Raw genomic sequence first — 24,237 nt, forward strand, 5'->3', positions numbered from 1 at the left:
CCATTTATATAACTAATTTAAATAATTTATAGCTGTAATACAAGAATCTTTGTATCTTGTATCATAAATGTTTTTTTTTGCTTGTTTGTGTGTTTTTACCCCCCCCCCTTTCCCTTTTTTTTTTTGCTGCTGCTGCTGCTGTTTATTATTATTATTATTATTATTATTATTATTATTATTATTATTATTATTATTATTATTATTATTATTATTATTCACTCATTGAAGGATTTGATATATATTTACCATCACAAAATTGGGGGACACATTTTTTCTGACACCATATCACTCACCAAAAATGTAAAGTTTTGTAATTCTTAGGTTGAATTTAAAGATTAATATTGAATGTTAAAACATGATGACAATAAAAAGTATTAAAAATAAAAATAAAAGAAAGGTTGTTTCGTTGACTAAAATTATTATTATTATTGAACATGTATAAGAAAGAATAAATTAAAAAAAACAGTAAACAAAATAAAAAAAACATTTGGGGGAATTAATAACCAACAATGTCTCGAAGGTAATTTCTCAATATAGAGATTAGGAAAAAATATATAAAAAATAAAAAAGAAGCAAGGTTATCTAAAACAAAAACCTTAATTAAAAACAACAGGAAAGATTGTGTCCACTGCATTGCGGCGTTTAAACTCATTTGTGCTCAGGCTTCCTTGAGGACAGCTAAGTTTCCGGAAGAGCAACTGGTGCGAGTTTAATGGAGAAGGAAGAGAAATTTGTTTAGGTTTAGTCAGAAAAACATCCATTCTTCTGTTTCTACAAACTGTCTGAGTCTTTTTTAACATCTTTAGGATGCCTTTATTTGCCCAGAATCCGTTTGACCAGGATGTCGGTGAGTGAAGTCTTCTTTCTTTGTTGTTTTCATCTGGCTAACGTTAGCTTAGCTCGAGTTCCTCAGTTCGCTGAGGTATTTTAAGTTCAGTCTCTGATAACACGTTGGAAAACAGCTTCTTTAAGTCTCTGTCACTCTATTAGTGTGTTACTCACAACCTGTGTGGTTGTCATTGACTTTGTTTGGTTAATCGATTAGTTAATTTGCTTCGACAAGCGGTTGGTTGATAAACTAACTTTGAGACTTGATTCATATAAACCGTGACCGTCAGTTTCACAATCACGTGATTCACAACAAGGGAAAAATGGGTGAGATGCAACGTTGAGAGTCTCTGGGGATCTTATGGAGTATTCCCTGTCTATATGGGTCACTACCTGCCTTTAGTAGTCCAAGGACAGAAAACGGGTAAACGATTGATAAGAAGCCGAGGATCACTGATAGCAGCTGGATGCATTAGCTGGCCTGTAAGGGAGCCGATGTTGACCCCTGTCCACCTCTGGAAACACCCCAAAAAGACAAGCTGACGTCAGATCTGGACCAGGAAGTAGTGGAAGAAGGGGACCAAGAAGGAACATGACAACAACAAGGCCAAGGTGTTGACTCTTGGTGTACAAATCCCCCAGATGTCAAGCCAACTGAGCATCTTACAACTCCTGGTTCTGATCTGATGTAATGGGGGGATGTCATTACTCACACACCATCAGTTTCCTCCTGAATCAAACAAAACAATGTCTCTCTACATCTTTACAAGTTCCTTTCAGGTGAAGCCTGCATCCTGCTTCTCTCATGTTTATGTTTGGTGTCTCGAACTGAGCAAAGTTTTTCCACATGTCTCTAGAAATGTGGGTTAGTCCCTCTAAATTTAAACCTCTTGGATATATAGTGCAACAGCTCCTGTGTAATAACAGGGTGTCTGCAGGGTCTTAAAAAGTATTAAAAGTTGATTAACCAGTTGTGGGAAAATTAAGGCCCTTAAAAAAAGTCTTAATCGTAATGTTATGAGGTATTAAATTTTGTCGGTATTCAAGCTTTGACTCCAAACATATCCATGAATATTTATTTTCCTCCTTGCGTCTGTTACAAACTAACCTGACACGCCAAACGGACAGTTTCATATATTCGCCACGGAAATAGTCCACCTGGTTTGAAAATGTTTTCAGGTTCTGAACCTTCAAAAACAACCACACCTGGTGATTGGACGATCATTCTACTTGTCACACTCATCACAGACCAGCGTGAGGATCTAGAAAAAGCTTTAGCATCTCAAAATATTCCTCTCTAGATCATAAGAGTTTCTCAAGCCTCCTGAGAAAATGTAGAAAATGAGAAAATGAAAAGTTTCCCCTGATCTCAGCTGTTTTGGAACAAATTTTCTTTGATTAAATCATTTTTTTACTTGATACAACTCGATGAGATAAAGTATTTACCAATACAGTTACGTAGCACTGTTGTTTGAAACCTGACATTAAGCAAAGTTGTAATTTTGTGAGGTGTGGGCTACACATAGCGTTAGCAGCCCAACATATCCGTAGGCTAATGTGACAAACTCAGTTCGTACAGTAGTTAAGTAGCCGTCCGTATGTAGCACTGATAGAAAGCAAATAACACAACCTCAAGCATATGTCCTAAATTTTGACAATGATAAAATGAAATTATTGTTTTTTTTTCCTGCAAGTTGGCCTTAAATTACTGCTGTTACTTGTTGTGGGAATGGGAATGTCAATTAACCTGCCTTTAGTTTTATTTATTCTTTCAGCTTTATTTCTTCTCAGTTTACCTAGTTTATGTCAAATGCAAACTACAACTGTCAAAGATCTGTTGCTGACAACAGCTTTAAGTCGGGATAAGGTCTTAAGACTTTCTGAAAGGTTTTTAAAAAAGTCTTAATAAGGTATTGAATTTAACCTCAGGATTTCAGCATATACCCTGAATAAAGAATGGTAGTGTTTGACTTTTTGAATAAAGTCATGTGGATATATTCCAAGCTCAGAGTTCGACATATAATGAGAATTAAGTGTTAAAGAACTCTCATTAACACTTCATAACATCCTTCCAAAAAATGTTTTATCCTTGGCTGTTTCTTTAACTCGGACAAGGAGGAACTTAGATTTAAAGTTGCTGTGTTGTCAGACTAAACAAGCAAAAGTTGCGTGAATATCTTTTGTTTTCTGACTGTTGGTTGGACATTTTTGCCGTTTAGCTTTTTTTAGAACTTTAATTTCAGCCATGTGTATTTATCTGTGTTGCAAAATGCTTCCCGGTTATCCAAAATTCATGCAAACTTCCAGATCACGGTTCTTATCTCCTCCTGCTTCACCAGGAAACTCACAATAGTGCACTGTTGAACTTAACTTTCACTCTGAGTGGTAAATAACCAGGATGTTGGTCATGGCTGGTTTTGTTGTTTGTTGGAAATTTGTAATTACAATGTCACATGCTTCCACGGGTAAAATCCCCTGGCGTAGAGCGCATCTTTGTTTCCGTCTCCAAGATTATTGCTCTTTGAAAAACAGCAGAACTTGTGTCATTTAATACGTGTGGTTGAAAATAAATACTCCAGATACTTTAATGTGAAAGTAAGTTGGCTGGATCTCAACTCTGAAATGTGGCTGCTCAACCCCTGCTGTTCAGTCACCCACTGTGGCTGGCGTGCCCGCCTGTGATCACGTTATGTTTGAGATAAACAGCTGAGATGCCTGTGTTGATATTTCCTCACTGCACCATATGCACTGACTGCCTGTGTTCTTGTTTGTTACATTTTTAGAGAAAGCAACCAATGAAAACAACACAACAGACGACTGGGGGCTTATTATGGACATCTGTGATAAGATTGGAACAACGTCCAACGGGTGAGCTTGAAATAATGTTTCACTTATAGTGGGGGAAATAAGTATTGAACATGTCAACTTTTTTCTTATCACATTTATTTCCAAAGATGCAATTCAAACAAAATTTCTCCCAGACATTGGTATGAACTCAAATAATCCACACATGAAAAGAAATCACAACGTTCAGGTCCATAAATAATGATTAGGTGGAATTAAGTACGATAACACAGGAAAAAGGTCCAGCCACGTCTCATCTTCATCATCCTGGTGGATGGCAGCAGATTCAGATCAAGAATTTCCCCATACATGGCTCCATTCATTGCTCCGTCAGTTATATGAAGTTTGCCAACACCATGAGATGAGAAACAACCCCATGCCATGATGCTTCCACCTCCAAACTTCACTGTTGGTGTAGTGTTTTTTGGCTGATGTGCAGAGCCATTTCTCCTCCAAACATGGTCTGTAGTATGACAGCCCAAAAGTTAAGTTTTGGTCTCATCTGACCAGACAACATTCTCCCAGTATTCTACAGGCTTGTCAAGATGCTGTTTAGCAAACTTTAAACCAGCTTCAACATGCCTTTTCTTGAGGAATGGAGTCTTGTGGGCTGAGCGTCCATAGAGGCCATGGCGGTGGAGTGCATTGCCTTTTGTTTTCTCTGTAACAACTGTACCTGCTGCCTCCAAGTCTTTCTGGAGCACTTTCAGGGTGGTCCTTGGCTGGTTGAGTACTCTTCTGACTATCTTTCTGACTCCCTGGTCAGAAATCTTGCAAGGTGGTATGGCACATTTCCTTACCAAAGTATACAGCCTTTCCATGTGTTCAATACTTTTTTCCTGTGTTGTTCCACATAATCATCATCATGGACCTGAACGTTGTGATTTCTTTTCATGTGTGGATTATTTGAGTCAATACCAATGTCTGGTAGAATCTGGTAGATGTGATGAGAAAAAAGTTGATGTGTTCAATACTTATTTCCCCACTGTATATCTGGAGAGTTTCTGGTGTAGGGTGTTAATCTGTTTCCGTTCACTTCTGTTTCAGACCAAAGGATGGGTTGAGATCAATTATGAAGAGGGTGAACCACAAAGTGCCTCATGTTGCCATGCAGGCCCTCAACGTGAGTCTGATCCTAGCTGAAGATGAAGATAGTGAAAACCTGAAATGCCACTCTGTCACTTCCTTAAAAAAAAGAGTCAAAGCTTTGTAGGAGTATTTAACACCTCTGCCCTGTTAGAAGTGAGTGTTAATGATGCACTGGGTGTTGCAGCAGGCCTGTAAACCGTCTAATTCTCCTGTTGTTAGAGCCATAAAGTCAAATGTGAGATCTGTTACAGGGAGGGTAACTCTGTTGAGTAATGTGAGAGCTGGTTCTGTCTTTGTGTGAGTCATCCTGAACAAATACTGTCACATGGGCTGCTCTATATTTAGACCTCAGCATACACATAGAGATCATTAAAAGCTTATTCTCCTTAAAAATGTCGGCACGAATCTTCACTTTCAACTTGTTTGTGCTTTGAATAACAAAGTTAGCTCACTGTTAGAGAATAACTCTCCATTAAAAAAGTTTTTTTTTGTGAATTTTTATGTTGTTTCCTGTGTGGTTTCATCTCAGTCTTGCTCTTATCGTCCTGTCTTACAGCTGCTGGGCGCCTGTGTGTCAAACTGTGGCAAAATATTCCACCTAGAAATCTGCTCCAGAGAGTTTTCCAGTGAAGTGCGGAGCGTGCTGAGCAGGGTATGCAAACCTCTCTGTTTGTTTAACTTGCAAACTTGTAAACCGTTTGTTTGCTTTGAATAACCACACGTCTGTCTTCTCTGTGCACACTCCTGACCCGTCTTATTCTCACATATTCTCACATTCACACTCGTCTTTCTTGAGCCAACTTTCTGGCTTCACAGCTGTTTGTTTGCATGTCCTCTGCAGGCCCACACGAGGGTGTGTGAAAAGCTAAAAGCTCTGATGGTGGAGTGGGCAGAAGAGTTTCAGAAGGATCCACAGCTCAGCCTGATCAGTGCCACTATCAAGTCTCTGAAAGAGGAGGGCATCAGCTTCCCTGCTCCGTCCTCTCAGGTGTGTGAGATTCAAACAGTGGATGAGTGTCTGATTTTAACAGCAAACTCAAAGAATGGTATGTAAGCAAAAAGAGACTCCATAGAAGTTTTATTTAACCCTAAAATGTTCAGAAACATAAAAAACTTCTTAAAGTAAAGCACAGAAAAGGCTAGAGACCCAGGACTGTCACAAAAACTCACCTAAAGACCAATATCTGAGCTACCAGACGGCTTCAGCCTCAACTGAATGAGCAAAACTTTAAAGGTCCCATATTCTGGTCCTGTTCTGCAGTTTAATCTGGATCATTGATGTCTTCATGAAATGGTAGTAACATGTTTTGGTCCAAAAAGCCAATAAATCCAGCACAGCAGCATTGTTTCCAGGCTCTCATAGCCCCTCTGTTCAGAACGCTCTGATTTAGTGGGCGTGGCCTTCATATGTAAATGAGCCACCGCTGATACCGCCCCGCTCTTCAGCGTCACTGAGAGCGGCGCCACGAGCTCCGAGTGCACAATGTTTAGAAATCAGCAAAGCTCGTTTACCGTAACATTACAGGCTAAAGCAACAGGCTAACTGCAGCTAAAGTTAGCATCCTGAAGCTAACACAGAGACAGGGGGGACACTGAGGAAAAGCTCTTCCATCTGCTCCACAGCATTTTAAATACTCACATTTCCAGGGTCCCAGGTTTGTTGGAGGATGGTTGGTAATGCGCCTGGATTCAGGACCAGTCTATTGGCTAGCCCTCTGTTGGACTGTCCAAAGCTGGAAAAGCAGTCGGCCGTGAAGTGTCTAGCACACACATGCACAGTTTTACTGAGTGTAGCTGGAACATTTCCTGATAAATGAACTCTAGACACTTAGTCTGTCTTCTTCTGAGATGGGAAGCTTGAGCAGGAACTATGTGGCTGTTTACAGCCAAAAACAGAGCAGTGATGGCTCTTCAACTTTTGGGGGTATCTGCTCCGGTGGACCATTCGGGTCAGACTTGCTCCTGATTCTTCAAAAAAGGGAATCACTGACGTCAGCAAACCCCGGAAATTTCAAACAGCTCGTTTTAGGTCAGGATTTTACATTCATGAGCTCTACTAAATACAGGTTTTGTCATTAAATATCACATTTTGTGGGCTGAGAGGAAAGCCAAAGACCCACAAATTTCACTAAAAGACTTAATAAAGTGATTTTTGCACAATATGGGACCTTTAACTGCAGCCTTCTCACAATTTTAAAAACAGTCTTAATCAAAAGTTTACACACTGAAATCCTCACAGATTTCTTCACAACTTCCTCTTTTTTCAGCACTCATTTGCTCAAAACATCCTTAAAAGAAATCCAACACATCCTAAGTTCACAAAAAATGGGTCAAACTGTGCAAACATTGACTCACTTCAGTTAATATTCACTTCAGTTTTGCCCACCCTGTCTTCTTCTTAACTTTTTGTCTTTAACTTTTACCATGACATCAGATTTGTTTTGCTTTACAAAGGGGAACTCCTTGTTTGTTCTTGCTCAAGGGGCTTTTGTGGCCAAATTTTACAACATGACTGAAACTTCATGTTGGATTTTATTCACCTCTTCTGGTGGTTTTCCTTCTTTTAATATAGTTTCATGTGTGTGTGGATACTTTTGTCTCGTCTGTGGCTGTTTTAACAGCTGTGGTTTCCCTCTGCACCACTTTGAAAGTCCAGGTCGGGTGGGGTTGTCTGTCTGTGTTTATATGTCGAGGGCTTACAGTGGAATTTCCTCTTCACATATTTCCCATAATGCTTTGGATACGTGTGCAGGTGCCCCAGGACCAGGACTTTTATTAATCATTGAGCTGTTTTTCATTTCTTCTTTGCGTTACATAACGGCTTTATATGTGTCAGGAGTTGGAGGACTTTGCTTTCAGGATGCCATAAAGCGGCTGACCTACATCTGTGTTATCTGAGGTCTTCGTGTCTCTGTTTACTGAGAACTTTGCTTCTCTTGAGTTTTTCTCTTATTTAAAAAAACTCAACACTGATGAATAAAAAAAACTCCAGCTGTCAGAGTAATGATCTGAAATCTCCTGGATGTTATTTCCTGTCTCATCCACACTTCCCTGACGCTGGCTGTGCTCCACGCAGCCTCAGCGATAGTCTGACTATTCTGTTATGCTAATGGAGAGCAGGTGGCATATGAGGCAGCAGGTATGACATTTAATCTCTGTCAGCTGACGAGCAAACAGCAGCAGCAGGTAGTGCGACTCACGCTGTGGTGAGCCGTCCTCCTATTTATCTCTGACTATCACTCATGCTGAACCTTAATGTCATCAGCTGACAGCGTGCAGCCAGTTTTCTCCCTGCCTGTGCAAAACACAGACCAGTGTTGTGTTCATCTGTGTTGTTATTCAGTACTTTTTTTCCTGATACCTACATGTTTTTATGTGACGGTTCAGCTTTTGTTTCTTTTGGTCTTTAATTTCTATACACAGACATTTAATCTGTGTTGGTTTTCTGTTTCATAATTGAACAAAAAAAGACGTCAATATTGTCAACAAATTTCTGCCACAAGAAAACTTTTTTAAAGAAAAAGTAGGAATACCAAAAATTAAGTTACATTAAGACAGTTCTTAAAAAAAACTGTTTTGCATTTTTTCCTCAGGGCTGCAAAAAAAAAAAAAAAAAAAAGTAAACACTGAATTACTGGGAGGCATCTCCATGACTGGTGTAGTACCAAAGATGAACAGCAGATGGCAGTATAATCACCTAAAATCTGTTTTTACTTGTTGTCTTGTGTCGTTCTCTTAGTTCTTTTTGTGTGAACAGATTAAACACACTCACACACACACACACACACACACACACACACACACACTCACTCTCACAAACACACACAAATGTTACCTTTCCTCTCTGTATCGACTGCAGGGGTCCGCCACAAAGGTCAGCCCACAGGCTGTCAGCAAAACATCAGATGATGACAACCTGGCTAAAGGTAACGTGAGATGACATCACTCAGCTTCACTTACTTTTAAAATCATTTACACTTTTTTTTCAAGATTTCCTCTTCAAATATTTCACTTTTTATCATCACTTTATAAAATTGATCATTTTTTAAATTATTTCTTTATTATTATTGATTATTTTCTGCTATACATCCATCAGTGTGTGAGTGCTGAGTGTTGTTTTTAAAATGTGCCTCCTCTCCGACAGCCATCGAGCTCTCCCTGCAGGAGCAGAAGCAGCAGGCAGAGACACGGCCTCTCGCCATGACCTCTGACCCCCCAAACTACACCAACGGTGGCGGGGGACAGGAAGTCCGAAAGGTGCGAGCGCTGTACGACTTCGAGGCGGCGGAAGATAATGAGCTGACCTTCAAAGCTGGAGAGCTGATTCTGGTTCAGGATGACAGGTGATCCTTACCTTCTGACACTTATCTGCTGCCAGACGTCTTAATCAGTGCAGGGAGTGGATGACACCTTATATATGACACACACATACAGTCTTATAACCAATGTGCACAGGATCCAGAGGTGGGATTTCACACCTGATGACCAGTGATGCCGGAACGCGTTACTCTAATTTGGCCACTTTGTTCTGCAACGACTAATCTAACATGGTACTATTTCCAAACCAGTTGTCAGATAAAAGTTAGTAATCCAAGTCCCTGTGCATTTCTGGTCTTTTCATTTTTCTTGTAAAAAATGTATCTGCTTTTTTCTTGCGTCTCAGGGAGTGATGGGAGTTGCATATTCACAACATTTTCAGCATGAGGACAGCTCAGGTGTAGTAGCAGCCAGCGACACAAACATAAACAGCAGAGAGGAGAGAGGAGAGAGATGATCCTTCAGTTAAGGAGCAGAGCAACATAACATAGGCTATATGCAACGAGGCGCCCAGTGACAAGCAGGGGTGTGCCCAGACCTTTTAGACTTTGGTTCCCTGAACATATGGAGGACCAAAACTGCCAAAATTAAAAAGAAATAAAAGTGAAAATAAAAACAAAAATATATACATAAGTAAAGGATGTAAAGCACTGAGGATTATGTGGGCCCGCACTGCAGAAACATTTATTTTTGCTTATTATATTACAAATACAGGATCAATGGGCTACAGCTTTAACAGAAAAAAAGAAACTGATAAAAACCAAACTAGACTAAAAGAGTTTTAAAAAACTGAATCTTTCTATAGTTGTATTTTGAAATTAAAAATGTATATAATGAATATTTTTGTTTATAATTGTACAGTAAACATTTCACAGCCACCAATGTCTGCGTGTAGACTCATATTTTTATTCATTTTAACCACAATTGCACAATTTTGCCAAATCATGCAGCTGCAGGTGTTGTTGGCAGTGGCTGAATGTAACTAATAACACGAGGACGGCCCCATATCGTCTCAGCGTCGGCATCAAAACATGTATCGCTGTTTACACATCGTATTGTACATAGACTTTATCAGATTACTTTTTCAAAGTAACTGTGGCAACACTGCTGATGACCTCCTAAAGATGCAGAGTTTCTAATCCTACCAATGAGCCTATAATGTGGCGGCAGAACACAAAGTTAAACCTTTTTTTATCTGTTAGGCGACGCATTTGAATGAGGGTCTAAATTTAGTCCACATACTGGAGATTTGTGTGAATCTAAGGTTTAAACTACACATTTTAAGACTTTAATACCTGAAAAAGTCTCTGTGTGACTCTCACATTCATGTAATCCGACCTTTTGAAGCTCAGACTCTGAAACAGTCAGATGCTCCCTCAGTATGGCTCCCTCTCAGAAGCTCCTGAATAAATGTTTACTCTCCTTTCATGGTTTCTAATTTTAGCGATCCAAACTGGTGGAAAGGAGAGAACCACAGAGGAGTCGGCCTTTTCCCCTCCAACTTTGTCACGACCAATCTGAACGCAGAGCCCGAGCCAGGTTAGTGTTTGGAGAGCGAATACCAACCTGAGGGATCTGGACTTAGACTTGAGAAATGTGCCTCTAGAAGTCCTGTTTGACCTTTTTCTCCCCAGTGGTTTACATCGAGAAGACGAGCAGTCCTGAAGAGCTGAGCCTCGAAGCCAAAGTTGAGCCTGAGCCTGTTTTTATAGATGAGGTAGTGTGTCTCATCAGCACACACACATATTTAAAAACAGAAACCCTCACTCGCAGTCAAACTGAATTTGTCTGATTGTTTTCTGCAGGGGAAGATGGACAGCACGCTGGCTCTGCTGCAGAATGCAGATCCTGCTGATCCTGCTCCCGACTCTCCAGAGATGGTCCAGCTGGAGGGTAAAAACATTAACGCTGGTTTAATCGAGTCTCTCTGCCCGTCACGACCGCTGCAGCTACATTTCTCTCCTCTCTGAATATCCCAACAGGTGCATGTGAGCAGATGAACCCCATGATTGATGAGAAGCTTCAGGAGATTGACAGGTACTGTCATTTTGAGACTCTACAGACAAACTTTGAAGTTTTAAGTTTAAAAAAGCTTCAGGGGCTGCTTGTTCTGCTCGAAGAATAAAAAGTATTGTTGTCTTTCTGTGTTTCAGGAAACACTCAGAGTTGTCGGAGCTGAATGTCAAAGTTCTGGAGGCTCTGGAGCTTTACACCAAACTCATGAACGAGGCTCCTTTCTACTCAAACTACTCAAAGATGCAGACACAGTACGGCCCGGCTGGCTCAGCTGCAGCCATGCAGGTCAGGAAACTACTTATACACTCATGGTTTAGCCTTTAAAATAAAATCTAGTGCTAGAGAAAACTTTAATCAATCATCAAGGTATCACCAAGGCTTCTGGGTGTTCCCTCCTCCTCCTCTTTTTTGACACAAGTCAATACAAGCAGCTCCAGCTCATACATTATGCAGAGTCTGATTCAGTGAGTGTTGATTCACAGTTCATAAATACTAAAGAGCAGAGATTTTCTGCACTAATGAGGTGGTGTGTGCTGACAAACTGTGTGTTAACTACCTCTGCGGCCTCCTCTGGTTAGATGGATGTGTCACCGGTGTGTTATTGATGCCATCGATTCTGCTGAGGGGCTGTTTGTTGTGTTTTTCAACGCGTCCTAATGGAGAGGAGCAGGCTCAGTTTTGTACCCTGCCACGGGTGTCACAGTGTGTTCCTCCAACCCTTTGCTCCAGTGTTACACGGAGCCAGAAAAACAGTTGATTTAGCTTCTTTTTAAACTCGTCCAGAAAGCCTGACATTCAGTCAGCCTCTCCTGCCTCCCCGGAGAGTTGGAGGCTGCATCCTTTTCTTGGCAGAGGCTGTTTTCTCTGTAATGATTGATGTCACTGTCTCTCCCTCGAGACACAGAAAAATGTCCACTTCACTGGGCAGGCCCACACCAGAGTGCTGCTCCATTTATCTATTTATACATTTATTTATTTGTTTTTGCTGCTCGTGCTTTTGTTCTGCAGGGTGCGGGTAAACTCTACCTGGTTATTCTTGCACCTGCAGCCACAGGCATCATCAATCACAGCGGCTTTAAAAAATAAGCTCTTAAATTTAGAACAGTAGGATCCTGATGCTGGTTCTGTTTTCTTTATATAACCTCCTTTAACAGCGCGCGTATATATTGGTGTATGTTAAAAAAGGTGTGAATTATAATGCAGCAACACTACCTGACTAAGTGGAACAGTCTGTGTTCAGTCCAACGTGGACGGGCTGGTTTATATCTCACACTCTGTATCCCACTCCCACTCAGGAGACATTTTCTGAAGGCCAAACATTCAGTGATAGACTTCTCTTTTATTAGTGCAGTAAAGCTCAGCGGGGGACAGAAACAGATGATATTAACTGTCTGAAAGAATTAAAAGATATTTTCTGGATTTATTAGCTAAGAAATCACAGTTTAAAGCTTCAGTTTGAGGTTTTTCTGTTGTAAAGACGTTCAGGTTTCACTTCCAGCTGGATGGAAAACTGCACCTGTTCCTCCAGCAACTTGCACTGAGGCTGTCCCCTGTTATTTGGAAAGTTTTATGTTTTATGGGAACCATTTATTTTATTTTATTTCATTTTATTTATTTTTTTTATTTTATTTCATTTTATTTATTTATTTTTATTTTATTTTATTATTTTTAATTTTATTTTATTTCACTTTATTTATTTTATTTTATTTCATTTTATTTATTTTTTAAATTTTATTTTATTTCATTTTATTATTTTTTTATTTTATTTCATTTTTTAAATTTCATTTTATTATTTTTTATTTTATTTCATTTTTTTAATTTCATTTTATTTATTTATTTTTATTTTATTTTATTTCATTTTATTTTTTAATTTTATTTCATTTTATTTACCTTTTTTTTAAATTTTATTTCATTTTATTTATTCGATTTGATTTTTTTCTCTTTTAGTTATTTATTTATTTACTTATGTATTTTATTTTCAGAATGTTGCAAGTTTAAAATATGTACATTGTGGGTCACAATTATTCATTACAGTGATTTCATAATTACAAATAGGGATGCACCGATATGAAAATATCTGATATTAATATTGCTGTTATGGCTGATAACCAATATTTATCCATATCAATATTGGTAAAAAACAAAAAAACAAAAAAAAATTGGAGATGATGTGTCGAGGTAGTTAAAAAAAAAAAAGACCGGTGTGATCGTTAAAAAAAACCGACCATGGAGAAGATGAAGTGATGGAGCACCTGGGATGAACGAGATCAAAAAAGTATGCTTTGTTTTTTTTTTTTGGATCACAAAAGAAAGAGATATATAAAAGGAGAGAGTCCACTCTTCTTAGGTAGTTTTGGTGTTTACATAGTCGGAGAAAACAAGATTATTTGGGTCTTGAAAATTCTTCAAGATGCTCTGAAAAAAGGGGCAACTTATGGGTAAATATCAGCCAATACAGAGATTGGTACTGATATATCGTGCATCCCTAACTACAGATTGGTCTTTTCATGTAATTGATGTATTAAAAACCTCTAAAAACTTTTATAACATCTTTCCAAAAATCCTGAATCTTTGGACACTTCTGCAGACCAAGGATAAGAGAGCCTTTTTCATTGACACAGACATCTGGAATATTAGCACCTGTGCCTTTAAACAAGCCTCACTCCTGTTGGCTTCATCACCATCTTCTTGAGTGTCATTTCCCAGTGCGTTCAGTTTGTCCAGTGTTGACTCTTTGGTATTAGAAATAAATACACTGTAATAATTAGAGAGGTGACCTTTTTTTGTCAAATCATCCAGGGTTTAAGACGGGATATCACGCTCTGTGACAGTAACATTCATTACTGTGATGCTTTAATTTGTACAAACCTCAACATGCTCCTCTCCTCTTCTCCTCCTCAGGGTTACCTGGGCCCAGCAGGCGCTCCCTACCTTCCTCCAGTGATGCCCCAGGTTCCTCCTGCACAGCCCTACAATTTGCCCAGCGACCAGCCCGGACCTCTGCAGTCACTTCCCCCCAACGTGTCCGCCCCACCCAACACCCAGGCTGCTCAGCCTCCCTACATGAGGTAAGACGGCAGCCTCACAGCTCCAATCAGAAGCTGCACAGCTTCAAGAGTCTGGTCATGTGACATCATTAGTGTAAACAAGGATGTGTGTAGGATGAGGGGATAGTTGGTTCTGAAGGTTAAACACTGTTTTTAGTGTTTCATAACTGTTTTTTTTTAAGATTCTGCTTTAAAACATTCAGTTATCATCACGTTTCAGTTTGACCAAAGGGCTCTGAGGTTTGATTCGCTTTGTTTTGGTTTTGTGTGTTAACGTCTACCAAACTTAAATGATGCCTTAAAGTGATACTCAGGGATGGAACAAGTTGGGTCCTGTCACGAGGTTTAGGGCAGAAATTACCCCTACAGCAGTGATTTTGTGCAGCAGAAGCCCAGAGCGCTCGCACCAAACACCCCCTCCCTGCTCCTCTGCAGGTTTCCTCTGCACTCAGACGGGGCCATATTTTACTTGATCAAAAACACAAATGAACGGACTCCCACCAAAAAACTCTGATATGGGTCTGCATTCACACTTTATTTAGAGAATTTTCAGCGTGTTACTTTCACACAAAAACACCGCTAAATAAGGCTCTAGTTCTCATCGTGTCGTAGTGTAGTCCGTGCGCAGCGTGCCAGATATAAACAAACACAGGTAGTCTGCCAGGACGAAGAGACACGATGAGAACTAGAGCCTTATTCAGCGGTGTTTTTGTGTGAAAGTAACATGCTGAAAATTCTCTAAATAAAGCGTGAATGCAGACCGATATCAGATTTTTTCGGTGGGAGTCCGTTTGTTTGTGTTTTTGGTCAAGTAAAATATGGCCCCGTCTGAGTGCAGAGGAAACCGGCAGAGGAGCAGGGAGGGGTGTTTGGTGCGAGCGCTCCGGGCTTCTGCTGCACAAAATCACTGCTGTAGGGGTAATTTCTGCCCTAAACCTTGTGATAGGACCCAACTTGTTCCATCCCAGAGTATCACTTTAAGGATGTAGCTTAAAACATACTGAACAGGATCTTCCTCGCTTTGCTTCAAGTGTCACGTCTGTGTTTCCTTTGCAGCACTGCCATGAACGCTCAGTACATGAACCAAGCCCCCGGAGCTCCTTACCCACACCAGGCAGGCGTGGCCATGGACATGTCGGCCTATCACAACTCCAACATGCCTCCTGTCTCCTACCCGGTCTCTGTGCCCCCTCACCAGGCTCCTCAGCAGCAGCAGGCGGCGTATTATCAGCAGCCTTTGCTGTAAACACCCTCAGACCGCAGCCCTGAGACGATCACACGCCTCAGACGTTTCATACTCCTGTGGTGCGTTCGTTTGTTCGGCTGACCTCGCGTGAGTGTTTGTGTGTGTCGTTGTTGTTGCTTGGGAACATTCCTGAAGCCATTTTTTGATAAGCTGAACCGAACACACCACAGGAAGTTGAGCTGAGACGTTTGTGTAACACAGGACTGTTAATCTGAATCAGGACTCAGTCTTTCTGTGCATGTCCCCAGCTTTAAACGAAGCTGAGCATCAGGATCTGCCAGGAACCCTCTCCTCTCTGTCCTTCCTGCTCCGCTCTTCAAACACATTACAGGAGAAGAAGAAACAGGACCTCAAACGAGCACCTGACTCTGAAGAAATTAGCATTTTGTAATCCCTACTTCAACACAACGCCACACACGTGTCCCTTTGAATAATCCCAAACACAGATCCTCTCCTTTGATGTGAGGCCATGTTCATATTAATGCAGATGAATGTGAAAGTGAAGCCTCAGTCAGGAGAAAGTGGATGAATGTGCATTAACGTGAACATGGCCTGCGATTTCTGTTTTTAAACTTTTTTATTTTTAAGTGGATCCCCGGTTTGTGAGAGGGCTCATGTTTCACACATCAGGAGCTCCACCTTTGTTTGTTTGTTTGTTTGTTTGTTTGTTTTCACCAGCATCCGTCTCTGTAGCTGCTCTGTGATCAAACACCTGAAGTACAAACTCATCCAACAGTTATTTCTTTGTGCGAATGGTTCGAGGATGAACTCACTGCCTTGTATCGCATTCTGTGGTTGCATTTGAGATATTTAAGAGGACATAAGTCATGTGTGTGTGTGTGTGTTTCTATTACATATGTGTGTGTGTATGTATGCTATCTGTTCGAGGGCTTACACGTCTTTTAGTTTTTTGCGAGGATTGTGAGATTTTAGGTTGAAATGAGGAGCAGTCGCCTCGTCTTCTCCACGTGTGGGAAACTTAATCTGGAGTCAAACTCGTTGATGACATCGCCTGTACTTTGATTTATTATATATATATTGCGACATTATACATGTGTAATCTACATGTTTGGAGATTGTGTAATAATTATTCTGCTTTTACTCTGATCGTCCGGGCGAAATGTAAGGAAACAGAAAAGGTTAGCTGCTGTTTTTGAAGAATATTCCCAGAAAGCAGAGTGAAATGTTTTAAACTTGTCGGTTCGTCTTCAGTTTTGGGATGAGAATTAACGAGCAGCTCAGAGATTAGAGCCCGTAATCCTGTAGCTCTTTAGGTGTAATTTGAGTCAGAACTGTCTATATTTCCTTTCACGCCTCCGTCTAAGGGCATTGTATATTAGATGTAAAATACCTGATTTTGTCGGTGACGTTGCACCTTAGCTTTGTAAACATTTACGTACCACTGGATGCCTTGTTTCTCTGGAGAAAGCAAAGAATGACACGGACGCGACTTCCCGCGAGTGACGGTCTCTGAATCAGCTGGTTATGTAAAATTCTGTATATTTAAAATACTCCAGGAAAAGTTCCTTTATCCAGGATTTTAAAAAGTGCTTTTGTAACAGAGCAGACATAATATTTGAAATAAAAAAACACCTGTCCATGAGCTTCTTCTTCTCTGCTTACATTTCCCTTCATGTGCCTTCCAGTAATTACATTCATCCTACTAAGAAAGTGATTAAAATAGCAACTGTCCACTTAATTAACCTCTCCTTTTTCCCTCGACACATCAGCAGCTGCACGTGATAAATGAGCCGAACATCACCCAGGGGAAATGATTTATTCATCGAGTTCAGCCGCTTCTTTTTTTTTTTTTCCTGCAGCTTCTGATCTTTACTTTTCAAATGTTGCTCCTGTAAATGTCAGTGTTACTCAGGTGGAGGCCGCAGCGACAATCTGTGTTTGTTTTCATTAAATGTTGGAGTCCAGACACCGCGGGCTGATCTCCAGGATGAAACCAGGATATGAACGCGGCGTGAAGACTTTCTGCGGAGGGATTGTCTGAAAACATCACAGCTGGTCGCGCTGTCTGGTGAGGGTGACTGAGGAGATTTCTATCAGCTGTTGTTTGTCCTAGTTTCTTCCCTGTGATCAAACTGCTCAGCTCCACTTTAAGGTGGTAAACACACCAAACCAGAGTGGAGTGATTGTTTTTTTTCCTCCAGATTAACAAACGAGAACATGCACAGGATGAATTCAAATGCTCATTTTTCTCCTGCTTCCTTTTCTTATTTTGACTTTTCACTGAGACACTTGCCAGATTTTTTATGAGGGGTATTGTGTTTTTATTAAACAGTCAGGAGGGGTGAATGGATTTGCCTGAACTCCAGCCAAATGCCAGGTCATGCCAGTATAAGAACAACTGGTGCTGCCTTCAAATGCTGCTCGTAAAATCTAGTTTCAAAGACAAGGAGCTGTTTTTGTAAAGTTTTTTTTTTTTTTAAATAGCTTCTTCTAATACAAGTCCTTAGGCTTTGACAGCAACAATGCCCGAAAGTAACTCAAACTTTCAGACGGTTAGAGCAGTAGAAAGTAGAAAGTTCGCCAAAATGAAAGTATTTAGTTTGTCCAATGTGTCTGGGAGGAACAAACATCTTTATCCAGGTGAAAGACTTTACTGATTTATCTCCAGGAGGGCACAGAATAAAAAAAATAAGGAGAAAATTTAAAGAAATGCACTTAATGCTGCAAGTTTTTGAGCCTGTATTATGTTATTATGTTTTTAATCTTTAATTGATGTTTCAAAAAGCATCCTAAAGTAATAGCTTCTCACATTTTCCAATCTTTTTCTTCTTAGTTCCTGTAATATTGCTTTGTATATCTATGGGACTTTTTTTATTCTTACGTGACCAATTTCTTTAGTTTGTTCCCTTGTCTTTTTTTTCTTCTGTGTTATTCTCACTTTATTCACTTTTTTTAATCTAGTAGTTATGAATTTTAATCACTAATTATCTGGTCTGTGAGAAAGGTCGCTATGTTCAGCTGTATGCATGACTGAAGGACAATAAAGCTGAGCTAAAGTAAGGGTTTAAGGAAATAATGTAACACAGATTAAAAAAGACAATGCTGAGCTCAGCATTTTTAAACAAACTTAGTTGAGGCAATATAAAAGTAGATATGGAACACTGGATATGAAAAATAAAACAAAAAATGTATTTTAAATTGTTAAAAGCTCTTCTCTATAACATTAAGGTAGACAAAAAGAGGACATGTCTGTATATAAAAAAGTAAAAAAAATGTCAGAAGCTAAAAAGATAGAAAGTAAGGGAACATGATAAGGGCTATTGGGGAAAAAAATGTCCCATTTTTTTCTCCTTTTTTTGCATTTTATTTTTGAAAAAAGAGGTCAAAAGAGGAAAAAATGTCTGAAAAAAAGTAGCCCTAATCCTGTTCCATAGAAAGTTTGAATTTAAAAAAAAAAAAAAAAATAAAAAAAAAAAAAAAAAATATATATATATATATATATATATATATATATATATATATATATATATATATATATATATATATATATATATGTATATATATATACATATATACATATATATACATATATACATATATATACATATATTTTATATAAGTATATATATAAGTAAAATAAAATTAAAATCAAAGATAGAAAGTTAGGAAAAAGGATTGTGGCCACTGAAATAAAAAATAATAATAATAAAATAATAATAATAATAATAATAAAAAACGTCCCAAACTTTTTTTTTTATTGTTTTTTGAGGAAAAAAAGTCTCAACAATTAGTCACCAAAAAAATGACCATTACTTTCAGTGACCCAATTCCTGTTCCATAGAAAGTTTGAAAATTGTATCGATGTTAATAAAAAGATATTTATGCCTCTTTTGTTGGTAGAAAATGTGAAGAATAAAAAGTTTAATTGTTGTAGGTTATTAAATTCTCAAACACATCATTAAATCTGCTTATGGTCACGTGTTTATGCTGATTATTCTTGCACCTTGTGCTTTAATGTTCCTGTGATGTTAAATTCATTCATACGTCATCTGAATCCCATTAAAAGCTGAAGCTCTGACTTTCTGCGCCGTCCCTGAACGCAGCACCATTGAAGCCCTGAGTGATGATGGGACTGAAGGGGGAGGGTTAATATCTGGGCTCCCGCTGATGCTCCAGCTCTCTCCGTGCAGCAGAGCTACCGCAGGGTCCAGGACTCACATCCTCAGACCACATCCACAGACTCTCCCTCCTCCTCCTCCTTCTTTCTTCTTCTCTGCTGTCGGAGCGGATCCGGAGCCAAGCTGGAGTCCGCGGTGCACTGTCCGCCTCCGGACCCGCAGCAGTTCCAGTGGAGCGGCACCGAGCGGCAGCCTCCGCCCTGGACCGATGAACTGGCTGAGATGTCCCGGCACATCTACACCCGACACGGGATAGGAGAGGGGATGCAGAAGCCAGTTTTCCAGGTAGGAGGAGAGATCCTGGAGCTCCGTTTCTGCTTTTTTCTCTCGCTTAAAAACAATTAAAGAAGGAATCTAATTTAAAATAATGACGATAAAGAGGAAATCTGTGCATTAGAGGAAAAAAAATGTTGAAAAAATGGATTAGTTATTCCCACAGTCCCCAAACTCCCCTCACTGCTCCATGTTTAACTGAAGCTTGATTTTTCATCAGTGCTAATGAACCCCAGAGGTGTCATTAATCAAGGAGCAGCCGGGTCCTGCAGTGTGCTGAGGATCTGACTTATTCAGAGAGAAATTAAAATGGGCTCTTAATAATTCAGCATTATCTGACCCAACTTCACTCCTGATGGATGAGGTGATCCATACACTTTTCTTTTTTCCCCTGTGAGGAAACAGATCTCAGGGTCCAAAGCTGAGTTTTCTGCACAGCTGAAACTGATGAGCTGGCTTTAATTTAAAGACTTCCTCTAATGCACCAGTCCCTGTGTGTTATTCTGAGTGTTGTCCTTAAATGCACCATAATATTTGTTATTATTATTATTATTATTATTATTATTATTATTATTATATGAGTGAAAATAATAATTAACAATATAATAAAAATTACAAATCTTTATTATTATATCAATTTTTAATTAACAATTATTTTTATCTTATTTTTATTTTTATTTTTATTTTCATTATTATTATTAATTTTGTTATTATTATTATTATTATCATTATTATTATTATTATTATTATTATTATTATTATTATTATTATTATAAATAAGAGTAATAATAATAGTAATTTATTAATTATCATTATAATTATATCATTTATTAATTGATAATTATTTTAAATTATTATTATTATTATTATTATTATTTATTATTATTTATTATTATTATTATTTTTATTATTATTATTATTATTATTATTATTATTATTATTATTTATTATAAAAATCCACAGCATCGCTAAAAACATTAAATAATAAATGGAAAGTGTCCATATAGTAAAACTTCATGGTTAAGTCTTTGCTATTTTATGCAACTTTATTCTTTTATTACATCATTGTGTCATTACGAATCAATGTCTTTCTAGATAAACTGTACTCTTATTTCGCCTATAAGTGTCTTTTATGTTTAAATATAATCAAAATAATACAAATTAAAGTCAATAATAAGAAAACTCTACATCAGATTTTTTGAATTTTGCAGTGAAGTGCTTTGTAGGACACTTTAAAAAAGCTGACTTTACTGTTTTCATCTTAGAAAGCTGAGAAACTTTATTGAAACTCTATTTGAAACTGCATGTTTCAATAGAATGAAATAAAATACACTTTTCTGAGCCCTTTACCCACACAGAGAGAGATGCAAATTAAAAAATAATGAAGTGATAAAGACAGAAATAGCACAAGAGGAATAAAAGGATGAAAGAAGTGACTTTGTGCAAAAAACAGCTGTAAGTAAATTAATAAAAACTTTATAAAGTGCATTCAAAATCACTATCTGTGTGGATAGATGGTGTGTGTTATTGCACAGGTTGTTTTTGCACAGATATCTGTCGCAGCTTTCTGAAAAATGCAGAGTAAGCATCATGACAGACAAGAGATGATGAAAAATAATGCAATGCAGTTGCAATTTTTAGTAGCTGTAGAGTCTGTAGGGACTTGGTTTTGGAAACTAAAGGGTCCCTGATTCCAGCCCCCTGCTGCAGACCAAGTTTGGGGTAATGGGCTGGTAGATTGAGAGGGTTCCTGGGCACCGCCAAGGTGACCCTGAGCAAGAAACCGAATCCTGCCCCCGCTTGGGGAACCAGCCATGTGTTAGCTCCCTCACTCTGACAGCTCTCCATTAGTGCACGTTCACATGAGTGTGTGTGCATGTGTGAAAAAAGCTCTGCACAGTTAGAAAAGCTTACACAGCACAGAGATGTATGGACATTAACTCAGAGAGAAGTGGAGACAGATGAAACATGGATCCATGGAGCGCTCTGGCAGAACTCATGATAACATAGGGATGAGTTATAAAGATAGTGTAGATACTGCACAGATGGTACAGCCTGTGCATTAAAAAAAGCAGACGGCATATGAAACTAAACTCTCACAGCCTTCCTCAGAAATCGAAGAGATAATGTCGTTTGGGCTCTTGGTGCAGTGTTCATTTTTTCACCCTTAAACGCTGACATTGTGGCAGTAATATCCTGGAAAGTTTTAACATTCAGCTCTGCCTGCTGAGTTGAGATTCAATCAGCTGATAAGGAAGCTGTTCGACGCGCTAAAGCTCCTCAAAAAGGGACTTAGTCTCAGAAAATCCAGTGTGAGGATTTCTTCTTTCAGCTTTAGGAAACCAGGCGGTCGTCTAATCGTGTTTTTATGCTCGTTTGGGGAAAATAACAACTCCAGCCACAGATAAAAGGAGTCAAAGCAATTAACAGATTTACCCAAGATGCTCTCTGATGTCAGAGGAGGTCAGAGCGACACGTTAAGTGTTAGGAACGGAGAAGTCATTCGTCATTTCTTCATGTGCAGCAGGTGAGGTGATACCTACGGAGGAGGAGGGCTATTGAACAAAAGAACAAATACAAAAACAACAACAACAACAACAACAACAACAACAAAAAACATCCAAATGGCTTTTTTTTTGTTTGTTTGTTTTTTTCTGAGATAAAAGTCAGAACTCTGAATTTTTTTCTCAATTTTTAACTTCAATCAAATATTCTGAGTGAAAAAGACTGAATTCTGAGATTAACTCTGGATTAAAGTCAGAATTGTGAGAAAAAAGTCTGAGATCTGAGATTAACTTTAGATTGAAGTCAGAATTTTAAGGTTTACTTTGGATTTATGTCAGAATTCAGAGATTGATTTAGGATTAAAGTCAGAATTCTGAAACTAAAGTCAGTATTTGAGAAAAAAAAAGCCAGAATTCTGGGATAATAGTATTTTTTTCTGAGACTCAAGTTATACTTCTAAGATTGAAGTCTGAATTTCAGAAAAAAAAGTCAGAACTTTGAGATTAAAGTCAGAGTTTTAAGATTGATTTTGGATTAAAACCAGAATTAAGAGATTAACTGGAAAAGAAAGTCAGAATTCAGGGATTAAAGTCAAAATTCAGAGATTGATTTTAGAATTAAATCAGAATTTTGGGATTATCATCATAATTCTGTGGATAAAGCCATATTTCTGGGATTAAATACAGAATTTGATTTAAAAAAATGGCCAGAAATTTGAGATTAAAGTCAGAATTTTGAGATTGATTTAAGAATAAAGTCATAATTCTGGGATTAGAGCCATAATTCTGGCGTTACAGTCGCAATTTAAGAAAAAAAAAAAGACAGACTTCTCAGATTTTGTCATACTTCTAAGATTGAAGTCAGAATTCTGATATTGAAGACAGAATTTGATGAAAAAAATCCTTTGAGATTAAAATCAGATTTCTGAGATTGACCATAGATTTAAATCAGAATTCAGAGATTAACTTTAAAATAAAGTTAAAATTCTAGGGTTAAAATCAGAATTCTGACTTTTTTTTTCTTTAAAAAAAAATTGTAATAAAAAATTTAGGACGTATTTGTTTTTTTTAATCATTGGCCCTAATCTCTTCAGCAGTTTTTTGTCTCAATTTCTAACTTCCATCAGAAAATTCTGAGTAAAAAAAATCAGAATTCTGAGATTAATTTAAGATTCAAATCAGATTTGTGAGAAAAAAGTCCAAATTCTGAGATTTACTTTGGATTCAAGTCAGAAGTCAGAATGCCCCTTTAGCTCTGAAGTGAATCAAAGCTGCTCCTACAGAAGAAGTCTGTACTGGAAGTCTTAATGTCTGGTTTCTCTATAAGGGGGTCACTGTAAAGGACCAGATGAAGGAGTGAACCAGAGTCCAGGAACCTGGGGGCTCAGATGTTGGTTGTTACAGGGTTTCATGGAGCGAAGGTGCCTTTGAGTCTGCGTGGAGGAAAAACGACAAATAAGGAGCTATGCAAACTGAAGGTTTTATGTGTGTGTGTGTGTGTGTGTTTCCCTCAGGCCAACAGAGGGACTTACTCCAGGCGCAGCCGGCTGAAACGGTCCGACGGCAGCACCACCTCCACCAGCTTCATCCTCAGACAGGTAGGCCTCACCAAGACTCATTTCCCCACCTGGACTTTTTCGACTCAAGGTCAAAAGGTCACCATTCAGAGTCCAGATGTCCTGTAGCAATCTTAATCTCAGCAAATCCCAGCAAGGCCAGTAAACGCTGTCCTGACCGGAGATTCTGATGTTTGAGGAAATTCATGCTGTTATTCAAACGAGGGTCTGGCACCATCGCTTCGTCAAACTGTTCATTTAGACTCTCAGCTTTACCCACAAACCCTCACATCGCTCAGAGAAAAACACCAGCAGAGGACTTTGACATCTGCCAAGTTTTTGGCCTCCTCTGTGCGAAGGAGAGGGAATCAATGACCT

The 24,237-nt window shown here is 38.7% G+C and overlaps 2 protein-coding genes across 3 annotated transcripts in view; both read left to right on the forward strand.

Moving 5' to 3' along the window:
• Window positions 1-662: 662 nt before the first annotated feature.
• On the forward strand, window positions 663-17,189 carry stam2 (signal transducing adaptor molecule (SH3 domain and ITAM motif) 2). The gene is made up of 14 exons (XM_074695517.1): window positions 663-847; window positions 3,612-3,696; window positions 4,720-4,795; window positions 5,318-5,413; window positions 5,603-5,749; window positions 8,621-8,687; window positions 8,906-9,104; window positions 10,523-10,617; window positions 10,713-10,795; window positions 10,884-10,971; window positions 11,061-11,115; window positions 11,232-11,379; window positions 13,996-14,162; window positions 15,198-17,189. Exons 1-14 carry the CDS (start codon window positions 808-810, stop codon window positions 15,385-15,387), a joined length of 1,536 nt encoding a protein of 511 aa, XP_074551618.1. The 5' UTR covers window positions 663-807; the 3' UTR covers window positions 15,388-17,189.
• Window positions 17,190-19,479: 2,290 nt separating this feature from the next.
• The window catches only part of cacnb4a (calcium channel, voltage-dependent, beta 4a subunit), a 41,615-nt gene continuing 36,857 nt past the window's right edge, over window positions 19,480-24,237 (forward strand). The window contains exons 1-2 of one of the 2 annotated variants that reach the window (XM_074694660.1): window positions 19,480-19,811; window positions 23,818-23,901. In XM_074694660.1, the coding sequence (XP_074550761.1) occupies window positions 19,749-19,811; window positions 23,818-23,901 (147 nt within the window). In that variant the 5' untranslated portion in view covers window positions 19,480-19,748. The remainder of the gene's footprint in view (window positions 19,812-23,817; window positions 23,902-24,237) is intronic. The other variant, XM_074694659.1, reaches the window with a different exon arrangement.

Source organism: Halichoeres trimaculatus, unplaced genomic scaffold (assembly GCF_033239565.1).
Source record: "Halichoeres trimaculatus isolate MK-OKI-2021-1 unplaced genomic scaffold, fHalTri1.1 fHalTri1_scaffold_19, whole genome shotgun sequence".
NCBI classification, from domain to species: Eukaryota; Metazoa; Chordata; class Actinopteri; order Labriformes; family Labridae; genus Halichoeres; species Halichoeres trimaculatus.